This window comes from Scyliorhinus canicula, chromosome 8 (assembly GCF_902713615.1).
Source record: "Scyliorhinus canicula chromosome 8, sScyCan1.1, whole genome shotgun sequence".
In the NCBI taxonomy this organism is placed as follows: Eukaryota; Metazoa; Chordata; class Chondrichthyes; order Carcharhiniformes; family Scyliorhinidae; genus Scyliorhinus; species Scyliorhinus canicula.
In genome coordinates this window covers 184,977,491-184,996,764 of record NC_052153.1, presented here as the reverse complement: position 1 = coordinate 184,996,764, position 19,274 = coordinate 184,977,491, and the positions used below count along the sequence as shown (strand labels likewise).

The 19,274-nt window shown below is 43.3% G+C and overlaps 1 protein-coding gene across 10 annotated transcripts in view; it reads left to right on the top strand.

The window, feature by feature from the left end:
• clcn3 (chloride channel 3) overlaps positions 1-19,274 on the top strand; it is a 206,171-nt gene that overhangs the window by 132,841 nt on the left and 54,056 nt on the right. For 8 of the 10 annotated variants that reach the window (XM_038805810.1, XM_038805806.1, XM_038805805.1 and 5 more), the window contains one exon: positions 7,417-7,516. The exons of the other annotated variants lie outside the window; for them this stretch is intronic. In XM_038805810.1, coding sequence (XP_038661738.1) covers positions 7,417-7,516 — 100 coding nt within the window. The remainder of the gene's footprint in view (positions 1-7,416; positions 7,517-19,274) is intronic. 10 annotated transcript variants of the gene reach the window in all.

Sequence of the window (19,274 nt, the reverse complement as noted above, 5' to 3'; positions counted from 1 at the left end):
TGGACAAATGTGAGGATATGCATTTTGGTAGGAAGAATAGAGACACATACTATTTTCTAAATGAGAAAATATTTTGAAAATTAGAAGCCTTAGGAATCCCAGTTCAAGATTTTCTGAAGATTATCATGAAGGTTCAGTTGGCAGTTAGGAAGGCAAATGCAATGTTTGAATTCATTTCCAGAGGGGTAGAATACAAGAGTATGGATGAGCTCTGGTCAGAACCCATTTTGAATGTTATGAGTAGTTTTGAGCCCCATATTTAAGGAAGGATGTGCTGGCCTTGGAAAGGGTCCAGAGGAGGTTCACAAGAATGATCCCGGGAATGAAGGACTTGTCATATGAGTAGTGATTGAGAACTCTGGGTCTGTACTCGATGGAATGTAGAAGGATGAGGGGGGATCTCATTGAAACCTACAGAAAACTGAGAGGCCGAGATAGAGTGGACGTGGGTTCTAATCTCTCCATTAGTGGAGAGATTTCAGCCATGATCGAATGGAGGAGACTTGTTGGACCGAATGGCCTAATTCTGCTTCTTTATTTTATAATCTTATGGTCTAACCTCTGAGAGAAAACATTCACCTCATCTCTGCCCTATAAGGGTCACCCCTAACTTAGAACAGTGCCCCTTAACTCTGGACTCACCCACAAAAGGAATCATCCTTTTCATGTCCACCTTGTCAAGACCATCCAGGATCTTATATACTTCAGTCAAGTCACCCCACACTCTTTTGAACTCCAGTGGGAACACGCCCAGCCTGCCGAACCTATCCTCATAAGACAGCCCACTCATTCCAGGTATCAGTCTAATAAACCGCCTCTAAACCGCCTCCAACACATTGACATCCTTCCTTAAATAAGGAGACCAAAACTGCACAACAGTATTTGAGATGTGGTCTCACCCTGTTAACTGAAGCATAACATCCTTACTTTTATGTTCAATTCCTCCCGTAATAAAGGATAGCATTCCATTAGCCTTCACGTTGAAATGCTGTACTAACTAACATGCTGCACACTACCCTTATATGACTCATGCATTAGAATACCTAGTTCATAGAATATCTGCATCTTGGAATTCTGCAATCATTCTCCGTTTAAGTAATACTCAATTTCTTTTATTCTTCTTGCCAAAGTGAACAACTTCACACTTACCTACATTTTACTCCACCTGCCAGATTTTTGCCCACGCATTCAGCTTATGTATATGTCATGTGAGAGTACCTTTAAGAAATGGGTGTTTATAAATGGATGTGTATATAAATATCTGTAGTGAGCGTATCTTTAAGAAATGGGTGTTTATTACTGTAGTGATGTCAGAGGGTGGGTGGAGCTGGGCTGTCTGTCAGATTTTTACTTTCACTTTAGGCATTTTGCTGCAGGGTGGGTTTGGTTTCATTTTAGTTTTGGAGAAGCTGCAATTACAGTGGGATATGTGTGAATCTCTGCAAGCTTATGAATGTCCATTTGCTGATTTCAATGTGGCAACTGTTCTCAGTAGTGAAGTTAAACCTGAGGTGCATCTGTTAAAGGTTTTGTTTCAAGTCTTATGGATGTTAAAAGGAAAGCTCAAGGATTACTTTGTGTTGTATTCTTTGGGGGTTGTATTTGAATTAATGGTTGCTAAGATGTTCACTATGTTTTAAAAAGGTTGAGTTCATAGAATAAACATTGTTTTGCTTTAAAAAATACTTTTCCGTTTCTGCTGTACCACACCTGTAGAGTGGGCGGTGTGCTCCCCATACCACAACCTATTAAAAGGTGTGGGTCGGGTGAACTCCATGATGCCCTTTGGGGTTCTCTAAACCCTGGCACATAACACATATCCGTCTGCAAACTCCTTATGTCTTCTTCACAACATACTTTACTACCTGTCCTTGTGTTCTCTGCAAATCCCTTTCCTCATCTAAGTCATTGATGTAAATTGTAAAAAAAATTGAGGCCCCAGCACAGATGCCTGAATATTTTGTTCTTCACATTTATTTTGACTTTCCTCATAAATGTGCTTAGGTTATTTATGCACCCAATTCAGGTGAAACCATCAAGCTCAGCAGAGAACCAAAATCAAACTTGGGACCTTCATTGCCTCAGCAGTGCACTGGATAAATGTGCAAACCTAGGCAGAGAATCATGAAGTCGGATCTATTAAACCTCAGAGAAAGTGGCTTGCAAGGCATTGACATGTTGTCAAGCAGCCTGAGCACGAAACTTTTTTTTTGCAAAGCTGAGTGAATTTTAATTAATAGTTTTGCAAGAAAGCAGACATCTTAAATAGTTCTTTCAAATGATAAGTATAAAATGACAAATTGATGTCTGAAATGCAGAGCATGTTAATACATTAAAGACGCCTTGGTGAAATGGAAATGAAATGGCAATCGATTCATTTACTCGTTGAAATTTTTACTTCCCCATGGTCTGCATTTCAGTAAGGGCAACAAATAGTTTGAAATGAGTTCATAATTTTCCCAAAGGTATCACAAACCTATGCAGCTCGGATAAGTTTTGTCTCAGCATGTCGCCCATCATGAAAATTGCACTTGCATCAAAGTTCAATGTTGCAGTTTTTCAACAAGGGTATAAAAATAAGCTAATGTATAATGCAGAGCTGTTGGTGTTCTCTGTGTTTTCTAGCACACTACTGTCGACTGATACATTTTTGGCTTATGGCATGGATGTTTGGGGGAGATCTAAATGGAGCCAAGGCAGACTGAGTGAAAACTTGAGCAGCCTAAAAGTACCCAGCTTGAGTAGCATTAGAAGTCTGGGAGCAGTTTTTACATGCCTAAAAAGAATCTAAATAGTATGATGGTTTTGTGCTGTTGACAATTTGCCACACTTGCCTGTGACAGCCCTGCCTGTAGCACAGCCAGCTGACTCTACCCCTGTGCATTCTAATTAGGAGCAGGAGTAGGCCACTCGGACTCTCAAGCCTGCTCCACCATTCAATGAGATCATGGCTGGTCTGATTGTAACCTCAACCCCACATTCCTGCCTACCCCCGATAACAAGAGAGTGTAAGGTTAATCAAGAATCTATCTCGCTCTGTCTTAAAAATATTCAAAAATTCAGCTTCCGCTGCCTTTTGAGGAAGAGAGTTCCAGAGACTCACGGCCCTCTGAGAGAAAATTCTTTCCTCATCTCTGCCTTAAATGAGTGATCTCTTGTAGTTGATCAGTGACCCCTACTTGTTGCATTTACTCTACCCCTATGCATTCTAACCATTGTGCCATTTTTATTTCTAGTATGGGTCATGTTTGTGCATTCTTTGGGGAAAATTGACAATCAGATGCACAGATGTTTGGAGATTGAAGGACATATTTGCATGCAGGATCTTCTTCATAAATAGATATTGAGTGTAAAAACAGGAAAGGTGTGCTGAACATTTATCAAGCTCTAGTTAGGTTAAAATAGAATATTGCATACAGCAGGGTTTAGATCGTTTGGAGACGTGGCAGATGGAGTTTAATCCGGACAAATGTGATGCAGGTGAATGGTAACCCTCAAGACAGTCAGAGAGATCTAGGTTTACAGGTCCATAGGTCACTGAAAGGAGCAACACAAGTAGAGAAGTTCGTCAAGAAGGCATATGGCATGCTTGCCTTCATTGGCCGGGGCATTGAGTATAAAAATTGGCAAGTCATGTTGCAGCTGTATGGAACCTTAGTTAGGCCACACTTGGAGTATAGTGTTCAATTCTGGTCGCCGCACTACCAGAAGGATGTGGAGGCTTTAGAGAGGGTGCAGAAGAGATTTACCAGGATGTTGCCTGGTATGGAGGGCATTAGCTATGAGGAGCGGTTGAATAAACTTGGTTTGTCCTCACTGGAACGAAGGAGGTTGAGGGGGTGAAGAAGTCGACAAAATTATGAGGCATAGACAGAGTGGATAGTCAGAGACTTTTTCCCAGGGTAGAGAGGTCAATTACTAGGGGGCATAGGTTTAAGATGCGAGGGGCAAGGTTTAGAGGAGATGTACGAGGCAAGTTTTTTTACACAGAGGGTAGTGGGGGCCGGGAACTCGCTGCCGGAGGAGGTGGTGGAAGCAGGGACGATAGTGACATTTAAGGGGCATCTTGACAAATACGTGAATAGAATGAGAATAGAGGGATACGGACCCCGGAAGTGTCGAAGATTTTAGTTTAGATGGACAGCATTGTCGGCACAGGCTTGGAGGGTGAAGGGCCTGTTCCTGTGCTGTACTTTTCTTTGTTCTTTGCATCCAGTTCTTGTCACCATGTTTTAGGATAAATGTGAGGGTCATAGAATCCCGATAGTGCCGAAGGAGGCCATTTGGCCAATCGGGTTTGCACCGACCCTGTCCGGGTTGAGGGAATTTAGCCAGATTGGGTTGGAGAAACTGGGGCTGTTCTTCTTGGAGCAAAGAAGACCAAGGGATGTTATTGGGATATACAAGATTGTGACATGTTTGGATAATGTCGGCGAAGATGTTTGCATTAGCTGATGGTGCGACTGTCTGTGTGGAGTTTGCACATTCTCCCCGTGTCTGCGTGGGTTTCACCCCCACAACCCAAAGATGAGCAGGTTAGGTGGATTGGCCAATCTAATTTGCCCCTTAATTGGAAAAAAATAATTGGGTTCTCTAAATTTATAATTTAAGGGCAGCATGGTAGCACAAGTGGATAGCACTGTGGCTTCACAGCGCCCGGGTCCTAGGTTCGATTCCTTGCTGGGTCACTGTCTGTGCGGAGTCTGCACGTTCTCCTGGTATCTGCGTGGGTTTCATCTGGGTGCTCCGGTTTCCTCCCACAGTCCAAAGACGTGCTGGTTAGGTAGATTGGCCCTGATAAATTGCCCTTAGGGTCCAAAATAGGTTAGGAGGGGTTATTGGGTTACGGGGATAGGGTGGAAGTGAGGGCTTAAGTGGGTTGGTGCAGACTCGATGGGCTGAATGGCCTCCTTCTGCACTGTATGTTCTATGTTTAAAAAAAAAAGCTGATGGTGCGATGATTTTTGGACAGCACAGATTTAAGGTTTTGGGTGAAGGATATGGGAGGTGATTTGGGAAGGTGGTGGATTTTTACCTAGGAAATGGCAATGATATGGAGCTCAGTGCTTACCTCGTTGGTGGAAGCAGACATTATCAATAATTTCAATATGAAATTGTATAGTCACCTGAGGGACATAAACTTGCAGAGTTAAGGGGGTGGTCTGGAAGAATGTATTGTTCTACATGGACTTGGTGGGCTGAATGGCCTCCTTCTGTATCAAAACAATTGTGTGATATGCCCATGAGCTAATTATGTCCATGAACTAACTACTGTGCCAAAGTGCTTCACTGTGCTAAAAGAGTAGTGTTACCTCACTGTGCTACCTAGTCCCCTAAAAGTGAAAGGGCAGTGAACAAACCCAGAGTACTCCCTAACCTCCAAGGGTTAAAGAGCTAACCCACTGTACCACCCCAACTCCATTTAAAAAAAAACTCACCCAGTGTACCACTCAGAGCAGTAAAAAAGCAGAGAGTTAACCCACCCTACCGCCCAGTTTCAATGAAATAAAGTGCAGTTTTTTTAAACCATCGGTGCAGAAAATCATCTTGTGGTCTGGCACAAAGCAGGATTTATCGTATTGACTGCTGTGGAACTCCATATCAGGCCGATAAGACTAGTTTTGCACTATAGCCTGAGACAATGCAAATCCCATAACGTCTGACAATTCTGTGACTGGATTTTTCCCCCCGAACTAATAGCAACATTTTAAACAAAAAACAGCACAAGCAATTTGCTATGTTTCCCCATGGGATAATATGCTCTCACTCTGGACAATCCCAGCCTGACATATCCCAGAACGTGCTCTGAATCTGTGTATATTTCTGGCTGAGTGCCTGTAAGGAGCCATGTTAGAATGGTCTGGACGCCATATTTTCTTTCACTTTCCTGACTAAGAGTTTCTCTTTGTTCATTCAGATCATCAGATGTATTTATTTTGAACTTGAAGGACCTATCTATAATCTGAATGAGCTGTTTGTGCTTTTGGTTACTGGTCCATGTACACTTGCAAAAATTACAGTTTTATGTCCCTACCCTTGCTGAAGTGTACCTTTAGGTGGAAAACAAAAAATTCTCTTCCAGCTTTTATAAGATGCAAATAGTGAGCTGATTTTGCATTGCTCCGAGAGTAGTGCTTGCTGATTTTGCATCTAAGGGAACACATACCACCCCCCCGACATAGAAACAGTGCAGAAGGAGGCCATTTGGCCCATCGATCCTGCACCGGCCCTTGGAAAGAGCACCCCACTTTAGCCAACACCTCCACTCCATCCCCGTAACCCAGTACCACCACCTAACCTTTTTGGACACAGAGGGCAATGTATCATGGCCAATCCACCTAACTTATACATCTTTGGACTGTGGGAGGAAACCTGAGCACCCGGAGGAAACCCACGCAGACACAGGGAGAACGTGCAGACTCCCCACAGACAGTGATCCAGCTGGAATCGAACCTAGGACCCTGGAGCTGTGAAGCAGCTGTGCTAACCACTGTGCTGCCATGCTTCCAACTATGATCATGAGCTGCTCTTTGGCTTGAAGTTGAAGTACCTGCCTTCATATCCTCACACGCATCCATCCATTCGTTCCATCATAGATTCCATAAACCCTTATCTAGCAACTCCATTGCCCTCCCTGATAACCGTTTAAACCTGAACCAGAGTTTTCGCAACCATTCTGCCTCAATACCTCTGTTTTTCTCCTTCAAGATACTCTTGAAAACCTATATCTTTGATTCCATTCCCTCACGTGTCCTCATGTGGCTTGATGTGAAACTTGTTTGAAAGCACTCCTACTGCACAGTTTGGGATGTTTCATTTCATTAAAGGCATTATATAAATGCAAGTTGTTATCCGGGTGGTGTATGTGTGTAATACTAACCGGCGGATGATCATAATTTGTAGCAAGATAAATAATATTAATGCTCACTGATCATCAAGGGATTAAGAGAAATGTCTGCAGTTTGTCAGTGCAATCTTCATTTCCTGAAGATGTTATTTAATTGGACCTTTAAATTGAGGTATGTGTGCAAGTTGCATCTGGATTTGCAGTGTGACTGCAAAAATGTTCAATGTTATCGAATTGCAGTAAAATATTTTGCAAAACTGTGTGTCATCTGTGACCTCTGTGCTATGTAGCAGGGGGTCAGCTAGCTCAATTGGCTGGACGGCCGATTCATGATGTGGAGCGAGGCCAGCAGCTGAGGTTATTCATGAAGGCCCCACCTTCTGAACCGTGCCCCTCCTCGCCTGTGGTGTGGTGTGGTGACCCGCAGCTCTAAAGGGGAAGAGCAGCTTACAATCCTCGTTGATTGTGGCGACATAAACATTTTACATTTTGCTATATAGGAGGGTTGAGTGCTGTGTGGCAAACAGACCCCAATGTAGAAGATATAATTCAGTATTTATTCATTACAGATTACCAGCAAGAGAAAAGATTCTGTGTGGGAATTTATAAAAAGCCTGTATGATGCTTGGTCGGGATGGCTGGTTGTGACACTGACTGGCTTGGCATCGGGTAAGGAAACATCAAGACCATCACAGGTTATAAAGTTATATGATGGAGATCATTTTAATACGTAATGTAGTCCAGTTGAAGTCTATTAAGCTAAGTCTAAATGATTTTTTAAAATGTAAATATAGAACTAATTGGTAAAAGTACGTTGATGGGGACATTCGAGTACTGAGGCCTGGAACTATCTGAACTATGGATTGTCTTTTACTCGATTCTCAGGAGCCACAAAAATAGAGTTTGTTGCTTACATCATTTCATTTAAATAAATTGCAAAAAGAGTACAAAAATGTTATGTGACTAATAGTGTACATAAGAACATAAGAACTAGGAGCAGGAGTAGGCCATCTGGCCCCTCGAGCCTGCTCCGCCATTCAATTAGATCATGGCTGATCTTTTGTGGACTCAGCTCCACTTTCCGGCCCGAACACCATAACCCTTAATCCCTTTATTCTTCAAAAAACTATCTATCTTTACCTTAAAAACATGTAATGAAGGAGCCTCAACTGCTTCACTGGGCAAGGAATTCCATAGATTCACAACCCTTTGGGTGAAGAAGTTCCTCCTAAACTCAGTCCTAAATCTACTTCCCCTTATTTTGAGGCTATGCCCCCTAGTTCTGCTGTGACCAACCTTAAACCAACCTTCTGTGACTCATGCACTAGCACACCCAAGTCTCTCTGAACAGCGGCATGCTTTAATATTTTATCGTTTAAATAATAATCCCGTTTGCTGTTATTCCTACCAAAATGGATAACCTCACATTTGTCAACATTGTATTCCATCTGCCAGATTCCAAATCCCTCTGCAGACTTCCAGTATCCTCTGCACTTTTCGCTTTACTACTCATCTTAGTGTCATCTGCAAACTTGGACACATTGCCCTTGGTCCCCAACTCCAAATCATCTATGTAAATTGTGAACAACTGTGGGCCCAACACGGATCCCTGAGGGACACCACTAGCTACTGATTGCCAACCAGAGAAACACCCATTTATCCCAACTCTTTGCTTTCTATTAATTAACCAATCCTCTATCCATGCTACTACTTTACCCTTAATGCCGTGCATCTTTATCTTATGCAGCAACCTTTTGTGTGGCACCTTGTCAAACGCTTTCTGGAAATCCAGATATACCACATCCATTGGCTCCCCGTTATCTACCGCACTAGTAATGTCCTCAGAAAATTCCACGAAATGAGTTAGACACGACCTGCCCTTTATGAACCCATGCTGCGTCTGCCCAATGGGACAATTTCCACCCAGATGCCTTGCTATTTCTTCCTTGATGATAGATTCCAGCATCTTCCCTGCTACCGAAGTTAAGCTCACTGGCCTATAATTTCCTGCTTTCTGCCTACCTCCTTTTTTAAACAGTGGCGTCACGTTTGCTAATTTCCAATCCACCGGGACCACCCCAGAGTCTAGTGAATTTCGGTAAATTATCACTAGTGCATCTGCAATTTCCCTAGCCATCTCTATTAGCACTCTGGGATGTATTCCATCAGGGCCAGGAGACTTGTCTACCTTTAGCCCCATTAGCTTGCCCATCACTCCCTCCTTAGTGATAACAATCCTCTCAAGGTCCTCACCTGTCATAGCCTCATTTCTATCAGTCGCTGGCATGTTATTTGTGTCTTCCACTGTGAAGACCGACCCAAAAAACCTGTTCAGTTCCTCAGCCATTTCCTCATTTCCCATTATTAAAACTCCCTTCTCATCCTCTAAAGGACCAATATTTACCTTAGCCACTCTTTTTTGTCTTATATATTTGTAAAAACTTTTACTGTCTGTTTTTATATTCTGAGCAAGTTTACTCTCATACTCTATCTTACTCTTCTTTATAGCTTTTTTAGTAGCTTTCTGTTGCCCCCTAAAGATTTCCCAGTCCTCTAATCTCCCAGCAATCTTTGCCACTTTATATGCTTTTTCCTTCAATTTGATACTCTCCCTTATTTCCTTAGATATCCACGGTCGATTTTCCCTCTTTCTTCCGTCCTTCCTTTTGTTGGTATAAACCTTTGCTGAGCACTGTGAAAAATCGCTTGGAAGGTTCTCCACTGTTCCTCAACTGTTCCACCATAAAGTCTTAGCTCCCAGTCTACCTTAGCTAGTTCTTCTCTCATCCCCTTGTAATCTCCTTTGTTTAAACACAAAACACTAGTATTTGATTTTACTTTCTCACCCTCCATCTGTATTTTAAATTCCACCATATTGTGATCGCTCCTTCCGAGAGGATCCCTAACTATGAGATCATGAATCAATCCTGTCTCATTACACAGGACAAGATCTAGGACCGCTTGTTTCCTCGTGGGTTCCATTACATACTGTTCTAGGAAACTATCGCGGATACATTCTATAAACTCCTCCTCACGGTTGCCTTGACCGACCTGGTTAAACCAATCGACATGTAGATTAAAATCCCCCATGATAACTGCTGTACCATTTCTACATGCATCAGTTATTTCTTTGTTTATTGCCTGCCCCACCATCTCGTTACTATTTGGTGGCCGATAGACTACTCCTATCAGTGACTTTTTCGCCTTACTATTCCTGATTTCCACCCAAATGGATTCAACCTTATCCTCCATAGCACCGATGTCATCCCTTACTATTGCCCGGATGTCATCCTTAAATAATAGTTTGATACCCTCGGATATTTAACTCCCAGTCGTGACCATCCTTTAACCATGTTTCAGTAATGGCCACTAAATCATAGTCATTTACGATGATTTGTGCCACCAACTCATTTACTTTATTCCGAATACTACAAGCATTCAGGTAAAGTACACTTATGTTTGTTTTTTTACCTCTGTTTTGAATCTTAACATCTCCAGTTTTATTCCTTTTGTTATTACTGGGCCTATTCACTGTGCTCCCCTCAGTCACTGTACCTTGTACTGTCGCCCTTATGGATTTCTGACTATGTCTTCTCTGCCTTGCACTTTTCCCCTTACTTCCTTTTGTTTCTGTCCCTGTTTTACTACCTTCCAACTTCCAGCATTGGTTCCCATCCCCCTGCCACATTAGTTTAAACCCTCCCCAACAGCTCAAGAAAACGCCCCCCCTAGGACATCGGTTCCAGTCCTGCCCAAGTGCAGACCGTCCGGTTTGTACTGGTCCCATCTCCCCCAGAACCGGTCCCAATGCCCCAGGAATTTGAATCCCTCCCTCTTGCACCATCTCTCGAGCCACGCATTCATCCTATCTATCCTGACATTCCTACTCTGACTAGCTCGTGGCACTGGTAGCAATCCTGAGATTACTACCTTTGAGGTCCTACTTTTTAGTTTAACTCCTAACTCCCTGAATTCCGCTTGTAGGACCTCATCCCGTTTTTTACCTATATCGTTGGTGCCTATGTGCACCACGACAGCTGGCTGTTCACCCTCCCCCCCAGAATGTCCTGCAGCCGCTCCGAGACATCCTTGACCCTTGCACCAGGGAGGCAACATACCATCCTGGAGTCTCGATTGCGTCCACAGAACCGCCTGTCTATTCCCCTTACGATCGAGTCCCCTATCACTATAGCCCTGCCATTTTTCTTCCTCCCTGCTGTGCAGCAGAGCCAGCCACGGTGCCATGAACCTGGCTGCTGCTGCCTTCCCCTGGTGAGCCATCTCCCTCAACAGTATCCAAAGCGGTATATCTGTTTTGCAGGGAGATGACCGCAGGGGACACCTGCACTGCCTTCCTACTCTTGCTCTTTCTTTTGGTCACCCATTTTCTATCTCCCTCAGTAACCTTCACCTGCGGTGTGACCAACTCGCTAAACGTGCTATCCACGACCTCCTCAGCATCGCGGATGCTCCAAAGTGAGTCCATCCGCAGCTCCAGAGCCGTCAAGCAGTCTAGCAAGAGCTGCAACTGAACACACTTCTTGCACGTGAAGGAGCCAGGGACAGTGGACGTGTCCCTGAGCTCCCACATCGCACACGAGGAGCATGACACGGGTCTGGGATCTCCTGCCATTTTTTAAACCCTAGGTAAACTTAAACAACTAGAATTTCAAAATAAAAATAAATAAATTAGACAATGAAAAGAAAAAGAGAGACTACTTACCAGTCACTTACCAGGGTTAAAAAGCACCTCCTCACACACTGCACCGATTTACCTCACTGCACCAAATTACCAAGTTTCAATCTCCCACTCTGTATGAGTCTCACTCCGGATGTGTCTCCTGGAAAAGTGCTCGCTTACTGTGTGCGCTCTCTGTCTGTCTTTTATACAGACCTCAGCTAACCGATGACTCAAAAAAAACCTTAACTTCAAAGAGAATAATACAATGTGCCCCTAAACAGGCCTCAACAGGCCTCAGGTGATTGACAGATAACTGCCTCTCAGCAATAGGGTGGGGGCAGCTTCAACCAATCAGACACTAAGCTCCACACTGCACTTTTAACTGAAAAACAGCAGAATTAGATTTTCCACTTACCTTTGCTGATTTACCTTACTGCACCAAATTACCAAGTTTCAATCTCCCACTCTGTATGAGTCCCACTCTGGATGAGTCTCCTGGAAAAGTGCTCGCTTACTGTGTGCGCTCTCTGTCTGTCTGTAGATAATACTCTCAATAGGTTTTATACTTCCAGCTGTGATTTAATTCTGCTTTTATGCATTTTGAAAGTTGAACTATTGAGAGACATGTTGCAGAAGCTTTTTGCCTTGCACCACTCACCAGGACAAATGTAAGAATGCCACATTTCAAATGCTCACAACAATAATGGGTGCTGATTGGCAAGTCGACTAAGGCATTGCAATTGTGAACTCTAGGCTCCTCAAGCTCGCTGGTAATTCAAAAAAAGGTGCAAGGCTTGAACATATTCCTTTTGGTCCTTTTCTGCACATCGCTTTTTCTCTCACTTCTCTTCAAATGGTGTCAGAAAATCTTTTAAATTCACCGAAACGGGCAGATGTGACCTTGATCTGACAACTCACCTGAAAGGCAGCACCTTTGGCAATGTAGCATTTAATCAGTATTGTGCTGTGCTATATTGTAGGCTCATGTTTTGGAGAGGAATTTGAGCCAAAAGCTCTGCTGGCTCACTTGATGTATTTCCAAGCCCACACCGCCACCCTATCCCGGTAACCCGGAACCCCATCCAACCTTTTTTTGGACACGAAGGGCAATTTAGCATGGTCAATCCACCTAGACTGCACATCTATTGACTGGGTGGAAACCAGAGCACCCGGAGGAAACCCACGCAGGATGGCAAAGACAGGGCAGAGGGATGGGGCTGCGAATGCGGTCAGGAACAGAAGAATGGAGAACGCATTTTGGAATTTAAGGTTGAAAGTGGTTGCGGAGGTTGGAGAGTATGTGATGTTGAGGATGGGGTTGTAGATGAGAAGAAGAATGTTGAAGCCTATATGTTGTAAGCTGGAAGTTATTGAAGAGTTGCAAAGTCAAGCTGATACAGGAATAGGTACAGAATAAAGGGAAGTGGCATAGTTTTGGATTAGTTGCAGTTTGTGAATGATGAAACTCAAGAAGCCACTGAGGATATCATGGGAGTCAAGTCTAGAGCTGATGTGTGTGGATAGGGTTTTGGTAGCCGAGTAAGAAATAGATTGTGATGGATAGCATGGAGTTTGAAGCTCAGCTCAGGCCACTGAACCCACACATCATTTAACTTCTCCTGAATGCACCCCTGAGGAGATGGATGGAGTGAAATGCTGAGGTGTGCGTTTTCGGTGAGCATCAAACAAGATGACTCTGGCCTTGTTATTGAGTTGGGCTGATAAATGTACTTGTGGGTTTGAGTTAACCTAGTAATGTAATGATTTATTAGATTGAATTACAATTATGGCATGTATTTGTTATTTTTTGGGTGGATTCACGTTAAGTATTGTCACAATCCCAGTTGATGGTATAACTGGACTGCAGATTAGTTTTAACAACAAGAAAAAATGTCTATTAAACATGAAAAGTTGAATTATTATACAATAGTCCTTTACTCCTCCCTTAGTTTAACAAATACACACAGATTTAAAGATTAACATGGATTACAAAGTCCATCTACAGCTACAATGGTCTCATTAACACAAAAAGTCACTTTTAAGCATGCAAGATGACTGTTGTCCAGTATGCACTCCGCTCTGAACCCAAGTTAATGTCTAGAGTTCTCTCCTCAGAATCTCCCAGATGATTGTCACATGAGAGTTTCCAAATTCCACTCTGAAAAACAAGCTTTCAATTTTTCCTTCATAATAATTATTTCCCTTGGCAGTTTGCATTCTGAAATCCAGTCCATGTTTTTAAAATGACACTTGCAAACAAATTTTCCGTTCCACGTTTAAAAGGATTTCACACCAACCCATTTTGGATTTCTTTGCCTTGACTGCTGTGCAAACTGCTCACAATTGCTTTAAGTTTCAACTCTCAAACATTATTAAAATGACATCTGATAAGTCTCCTTCTATAAGTAACGAGTCTTTTAGCACTGATTTTTAAAAAGGCTGTCAATCTACTCTGTACTTGTGAATGCTTTACCCTGTGTGATGTGTGTCATGACCATGGTGTGTCACATTCATTGAAATAGAAAGTTAACAATAGTTGATCTGCTGTACAACATGCCGACTTTAAGATGAAACACTCATTAGTCCATCCTCTCAGCAGGCTTAATATAAAGGCAAAATACTGTAGATGCTGGAATAAATGCAGTAAGTACTGGAAAGTCTGAGCAGGCTGGCAGCACCTGTGAAGAGAGAACAGAGTTAACGTTTTGAGTCCAAAATGACTCCTCTTCTGAATTTTCTCAGCTGCCTTTGCTGCTTCGCTCTCTTTCCCCTAGCGCACTGTAACAAAATTCCACTAAGGTCTCCCTGCCCGAGCTCTGAACTCTCACTTTTCTCCAGTTTCTCTCCTATCTCTTCTCAGGCTTGTCTGAGCTCATCTTGTCGATGAGATTCACCTACTGCTCACTTGACACTATTTCTACTGAACTGCTGATCCCCAAATTCCCTTCCTGGCCTTTTTTGCCTCATGGGCTATCACTCTCCTCAAAAAAAAAACTCTTGACCCCTCCATCCTTGCAACCTATTCTCTCTCTCTCTCTCTCTCCCCCCCCCCCCCCATATCTCTAACAACCCTGTCTTTGAAGATGCTGGTTCTCCCAATCTGTGTGCGTCTTGCCTGCAGCTCCATATTTGAACTCCACCAATCAAATTTTATTACTGAAATAGCTCTTATCAAAGTCCACACCTGGCATCCTGTTTTGCTAAGACCGAGGTAAGTAATTCTCCTCACTGTCTGTACTTCTCCTCAGTTGTTGACACTGATAAATTGCACAATTCTCTTCCGACAGCTCTCCATTGTTTTCCAGCTGAGTGGGACTTCATTTAGCTGGTTTCATTCTTATCTATCCAGTCACAGCTAAAGACCCCTCTTGCTACTCCTGCACCATTATCTGTCATATGCCCCAGAGGGTTTATTCTTGGCTGCCTTCTATCTGTCATTTACATGTTATTCCTTGGCGACATCTTCTGAAAAAAGTGTCAGATTCCACATGTACATTGACGGCAACCTCATTGCTGCCTCCCTCAGTCTTTCCACTGTGTCCGAATTGTTGGACTGATTGTCTGACACCTAGTCTTAAATGAGGAAGAATTACCTCCAAATAAATATTAAGAAGACCAATGTCTTTGGCCTTGGCCACAATTTTGCTTTCCTAGTGACCAACTCCATTCCTTTCCCTGACATCTGTCAGAGTTTGAATGACACGTTTCGCAACCTTGGCTGAACTGCTATATCCATTAAACTTTGTTGCACTGTAACTTGTTTATCTTGCCCCACCGATTCTTCCTTAAATGCTTTCCTTAAGTCTCAACTCTTTGAAAACAATGAGCCGCGCCTTCTAACTTTTCTCCCTTTGGCTGTTTTTCCTTGCAACTTCATGCAGCACATCAAAACTTTATTCTACATCAAAGGAACTTTATAAATGCAAGCTATTACTAAATTGCAAAAAGTAGAAAGTGTGTTGTGCACAAGTTGTGCACAAGTTGTACCATTCATTGGAAGGAACTATCTACTAATATTAATTTTCCTTTTTCGTTAAGGAACAATTTAATGTAATATGAAAGGGGCTGGTTTTGCACAGGGCTAAAGAGCTGGCTCTTAGGAGGACATTACCAGAGCGGTAGATAACGGGGAGCCAATGGATGTGGTGTATCTGGATTTCCAGAAAGCCTTTGACATGGTGCCACACAAAAGGTTGCTGCATCAGATAAAGATGCATGGCATTAAGGGTAAAGTAGTAGCATGGATAGAGGATTGGTTAATTAATAGAAAGCAAAGAGTGGGGATTAATGGGTGTTTCTCTGGTTGGCAATCAGTAGCTAGTGGTGTCCCTCAGGGATCAGTGTTGGGCCCACAATTGTTCACAATTTACATAGATGATTTGGAGTTGGGGACCAAGGGCAATGTGTCCAAGTTTGCAGACGACACTAAGATGAGTGGTAAAGCGAAAAGTGCAGAGGATACCGGAAGTCTTCAGAGGGATTTGGATAGGTTAAGTGAATGGGCTAGGGTCTGGCAGATAGAATACAATGTTGACAAATGTGAGGTTATCCATTTTGGTAGGAATAACAGCAAAAGGGATTATCATTGAAAAGATAAAATATTAAAACATGCTGCTGTGCAGAGAGACCTGTGTGTGCTCGTGCATGAGTCGCAAAAAGTTGGTTTACAGGTGCAACAGGTGATTAAGAAAGTGAATGGAATTTTGTCCTTCATTGTTAGAGGGATGGAGTTTAAGACTAGGGAGGTTATGCTGCAATTGTATATGGTGTCAGTGAGGCCACACCTGGAGTATTGTGTTCAGTTTTTGTCTCCTTACCTGAGAAAGGACGTACTGGCGCTGGAGAGTGTGCAGAGGAGATTCACTAGGTTAATCCCAGAGTTGAAAGGGTTGGATTATGAGGAGAGGTTGAGTAGACTGTGACTGTACTCGTTGGAAATTAGAAGGATGCGGGGGGATCTTATAGAAACATATATAATTATGAAGGGAATAGATAGGATAGATGTGGGCAGGTTCTTTCCACTGGTGGGTGAAAGCAGAACTAGGGGGCATAGCCTCAAAATAAGGGGAAGTAGATTTAGGACTGAGTTTAGGAGGAACTTCTTCACCCAAAGGGTTGTGAATCTATGGGATTCCTTGCCCAGTGAAGCAGTTGAGGCTCCTTCATTAAATGTTTTTAAGATAAAGATAGATAGTTTTTTGAAGAATAAAGGAATTAAGGGTTATGGTGTTTGGGCCGGAAAGTGGAGCTGAGTCCACAAAAGATCAGCCATGATCTCATTGAATGGCGGAGCAGGCTCGATGGGCCACACGGCCTACTCCTGCTCCTAGTTCTTATGTTCTTTTAAAGCAGGCCAAGACAGGCCAGCAGCACGGTTCAATTCCCATACCAGCCTCCCCGAACAGGCGACGGAATGTGGCGACTAGGGGCTTTTCACAATAACTTCATTTGAAGCCTACTTGTGACAATAAGCAATTTTCATTTCATTTCATATATTTTTGCCCATTATAATCATAGAATCTCTACATTGCAGAAGGAGGCCATTTAGCCCATCGAGTCTGCACCAACCCGCCAAAAGAGCACCCTACCTAGGCCCACCCTATCCCCGGAACCCAGTAAACCCCACCTCACATTTTGACAGGTGCAATTTTATTACGGCCAATCCACCTAACCTGCACATAGAACATAGAACAGTACAGCACAGAACAGGCCCTTCGGCCCTCGATGTTGTGCCGAGCAATGATCACCCTACTTAACCCACGTAACCGGTATACCCGTAACCCAACAATCCCCCCATTAACCTTACACTACGGGCAATTTAGCATGGCCAATCCACCTAACCCGCACATCTTTGGACTGTGGGAGGAAACCGGAGCACCCGGAGGAAACCCACGCACACACTGGGAGGACGTGCAGACTCCGCACAGACAGTGACCCAGCCGGGAATCGAACCTGGGACCCTGGAGCTGTGAAGCATTGATGCTAACCACCATGCTACCGTGAGGCCCCTAATGTTCGATTTAGATTTATTTTTATTGTCACATGTACCAAGGTACAGTGAAAAGTATTGTTCTGCGTAGAGTCCAGGCAGATCAATCCATGTATGAAAAACAAAGGACATAATGATAAATACACAATGTAAATACATAGGCACAGATATTGGGTGAAGCAAACGGAATATAGCGCTAACAACAGTAGATAAAATGCACAAGAGAGATCAGATCAGTTCATGAGAGGGTCATTCAGGAGTCTGGTAACAGCGGGGAAGAAGCTGTTTTTGAATCTGTTAGTGTGTTCTCAGACTTTTCAGAGTCTTTAGACTGTGGGAGGAATCTGGAGCACCTGGAGGAAACCCACGCAGACACAGGAAGAACATGCAAACTCCAATAAGTCAGTTACACGGAGCCAAAATTGATCCCAAGTCCCTGGCACTGTGATACCGCAGTGCTAACCACTTTGCCATCGTGCTATCCAAAGATATTCCCAATTCTGCCGTGAATATCATTTGTTTAAAGACACTGGGGTTTTTGTATCTTTTGTTTACTGATCTTTTGGACTGATAGAAATGAGGCTATGACAGGTGAGGACCTTGAGAGGATTGTTATCACTAAAGAGGTAGTGATGGGCAAGCTAATGGGGCTAAAGGTAGACAAGTCTCCTGGCCCTGATGGAATGCATCCCAGAGTGCTAAAAGAGATGGCTAGGGAAATTGCAGATGCACTAGTGATAATTTACCGAAATTCACTCGACTCTGGGGTGGTCCCGGTGGATTGGAAATTAGCAAACGTGACGCCACTGTTTAAAAAAGGAGGTAGGCAGAAAGCAGGAAATTATAGGCCAGTGAGCTTAACTTCGGTAGTAGGGAAGATGCTGGAATCTATCATCAAGGAAGAAATTGCGAGGCATCTGGATAGAAATTGTCCCATTGGGCAGACGCAGCATGGGTTCGTAAAGGGCAGGTCATGCCTAACTAATTTAGTGGAATTTTTTGAGGACATTACCAGTGCAGTAGATAACGGGGAGCCGAAGGATGTGGTGTATCTGGATTTCCAGAAAGCCTTTGACAAGGTGCCACACAAAAGGTTGCTGCATCAAATAAAGATGCATGGCATTAAGGGTAAAGTAGTAGCATGGATAGAGGATTGGTTAATTAATAGAAAGCAAAGAGTTGGGATTAATGGGTGTTTCTCTGGTTGGCAATCAGTAGCTAGTGGTGTCCCTCAGGGATCCGTGTTGGGCCCACAATTGTTCACAATTTACATAGATGATTTGGAGTTGGGGACCAAGGGCAATGTGTCCAAGTTTGCAGATGACACTAAGATGAGTGGTAAAGCGAAAAGTGCAGAGGATACTGGAAGTCTGCAGAGGGATTTAAATAGGTTAAGTGAATGGGCTAGGGCCTGGCAGATGGAATACAATGTTGACAAATGTGAGGTTATCCATTTTGGTAGGAATAACAGCAAAAGGGATTATTATTTAAACGATAAAATATTAAGGCATGCCGCTGTTCAGAGAGACTTGGGTGTGCTAGTGCATGAGTCACAGAAGGTTGGTTACAAGTGCAACAGGTGATTAAGAAGGCAAATGGAATTTTGTCCTTCATTGCTAGAGGGATGGAGTTTAAGACTAGGGAGGTTATGTTGCAATTGTATAAGGTGTTAGTGCGGCCACACCTGGAGTATTGTGTTCAGTTTTGGTCTCCTTACTTGAGAAAGGACGTACTGGTGCTGGAGGGTGTGCAGAGGG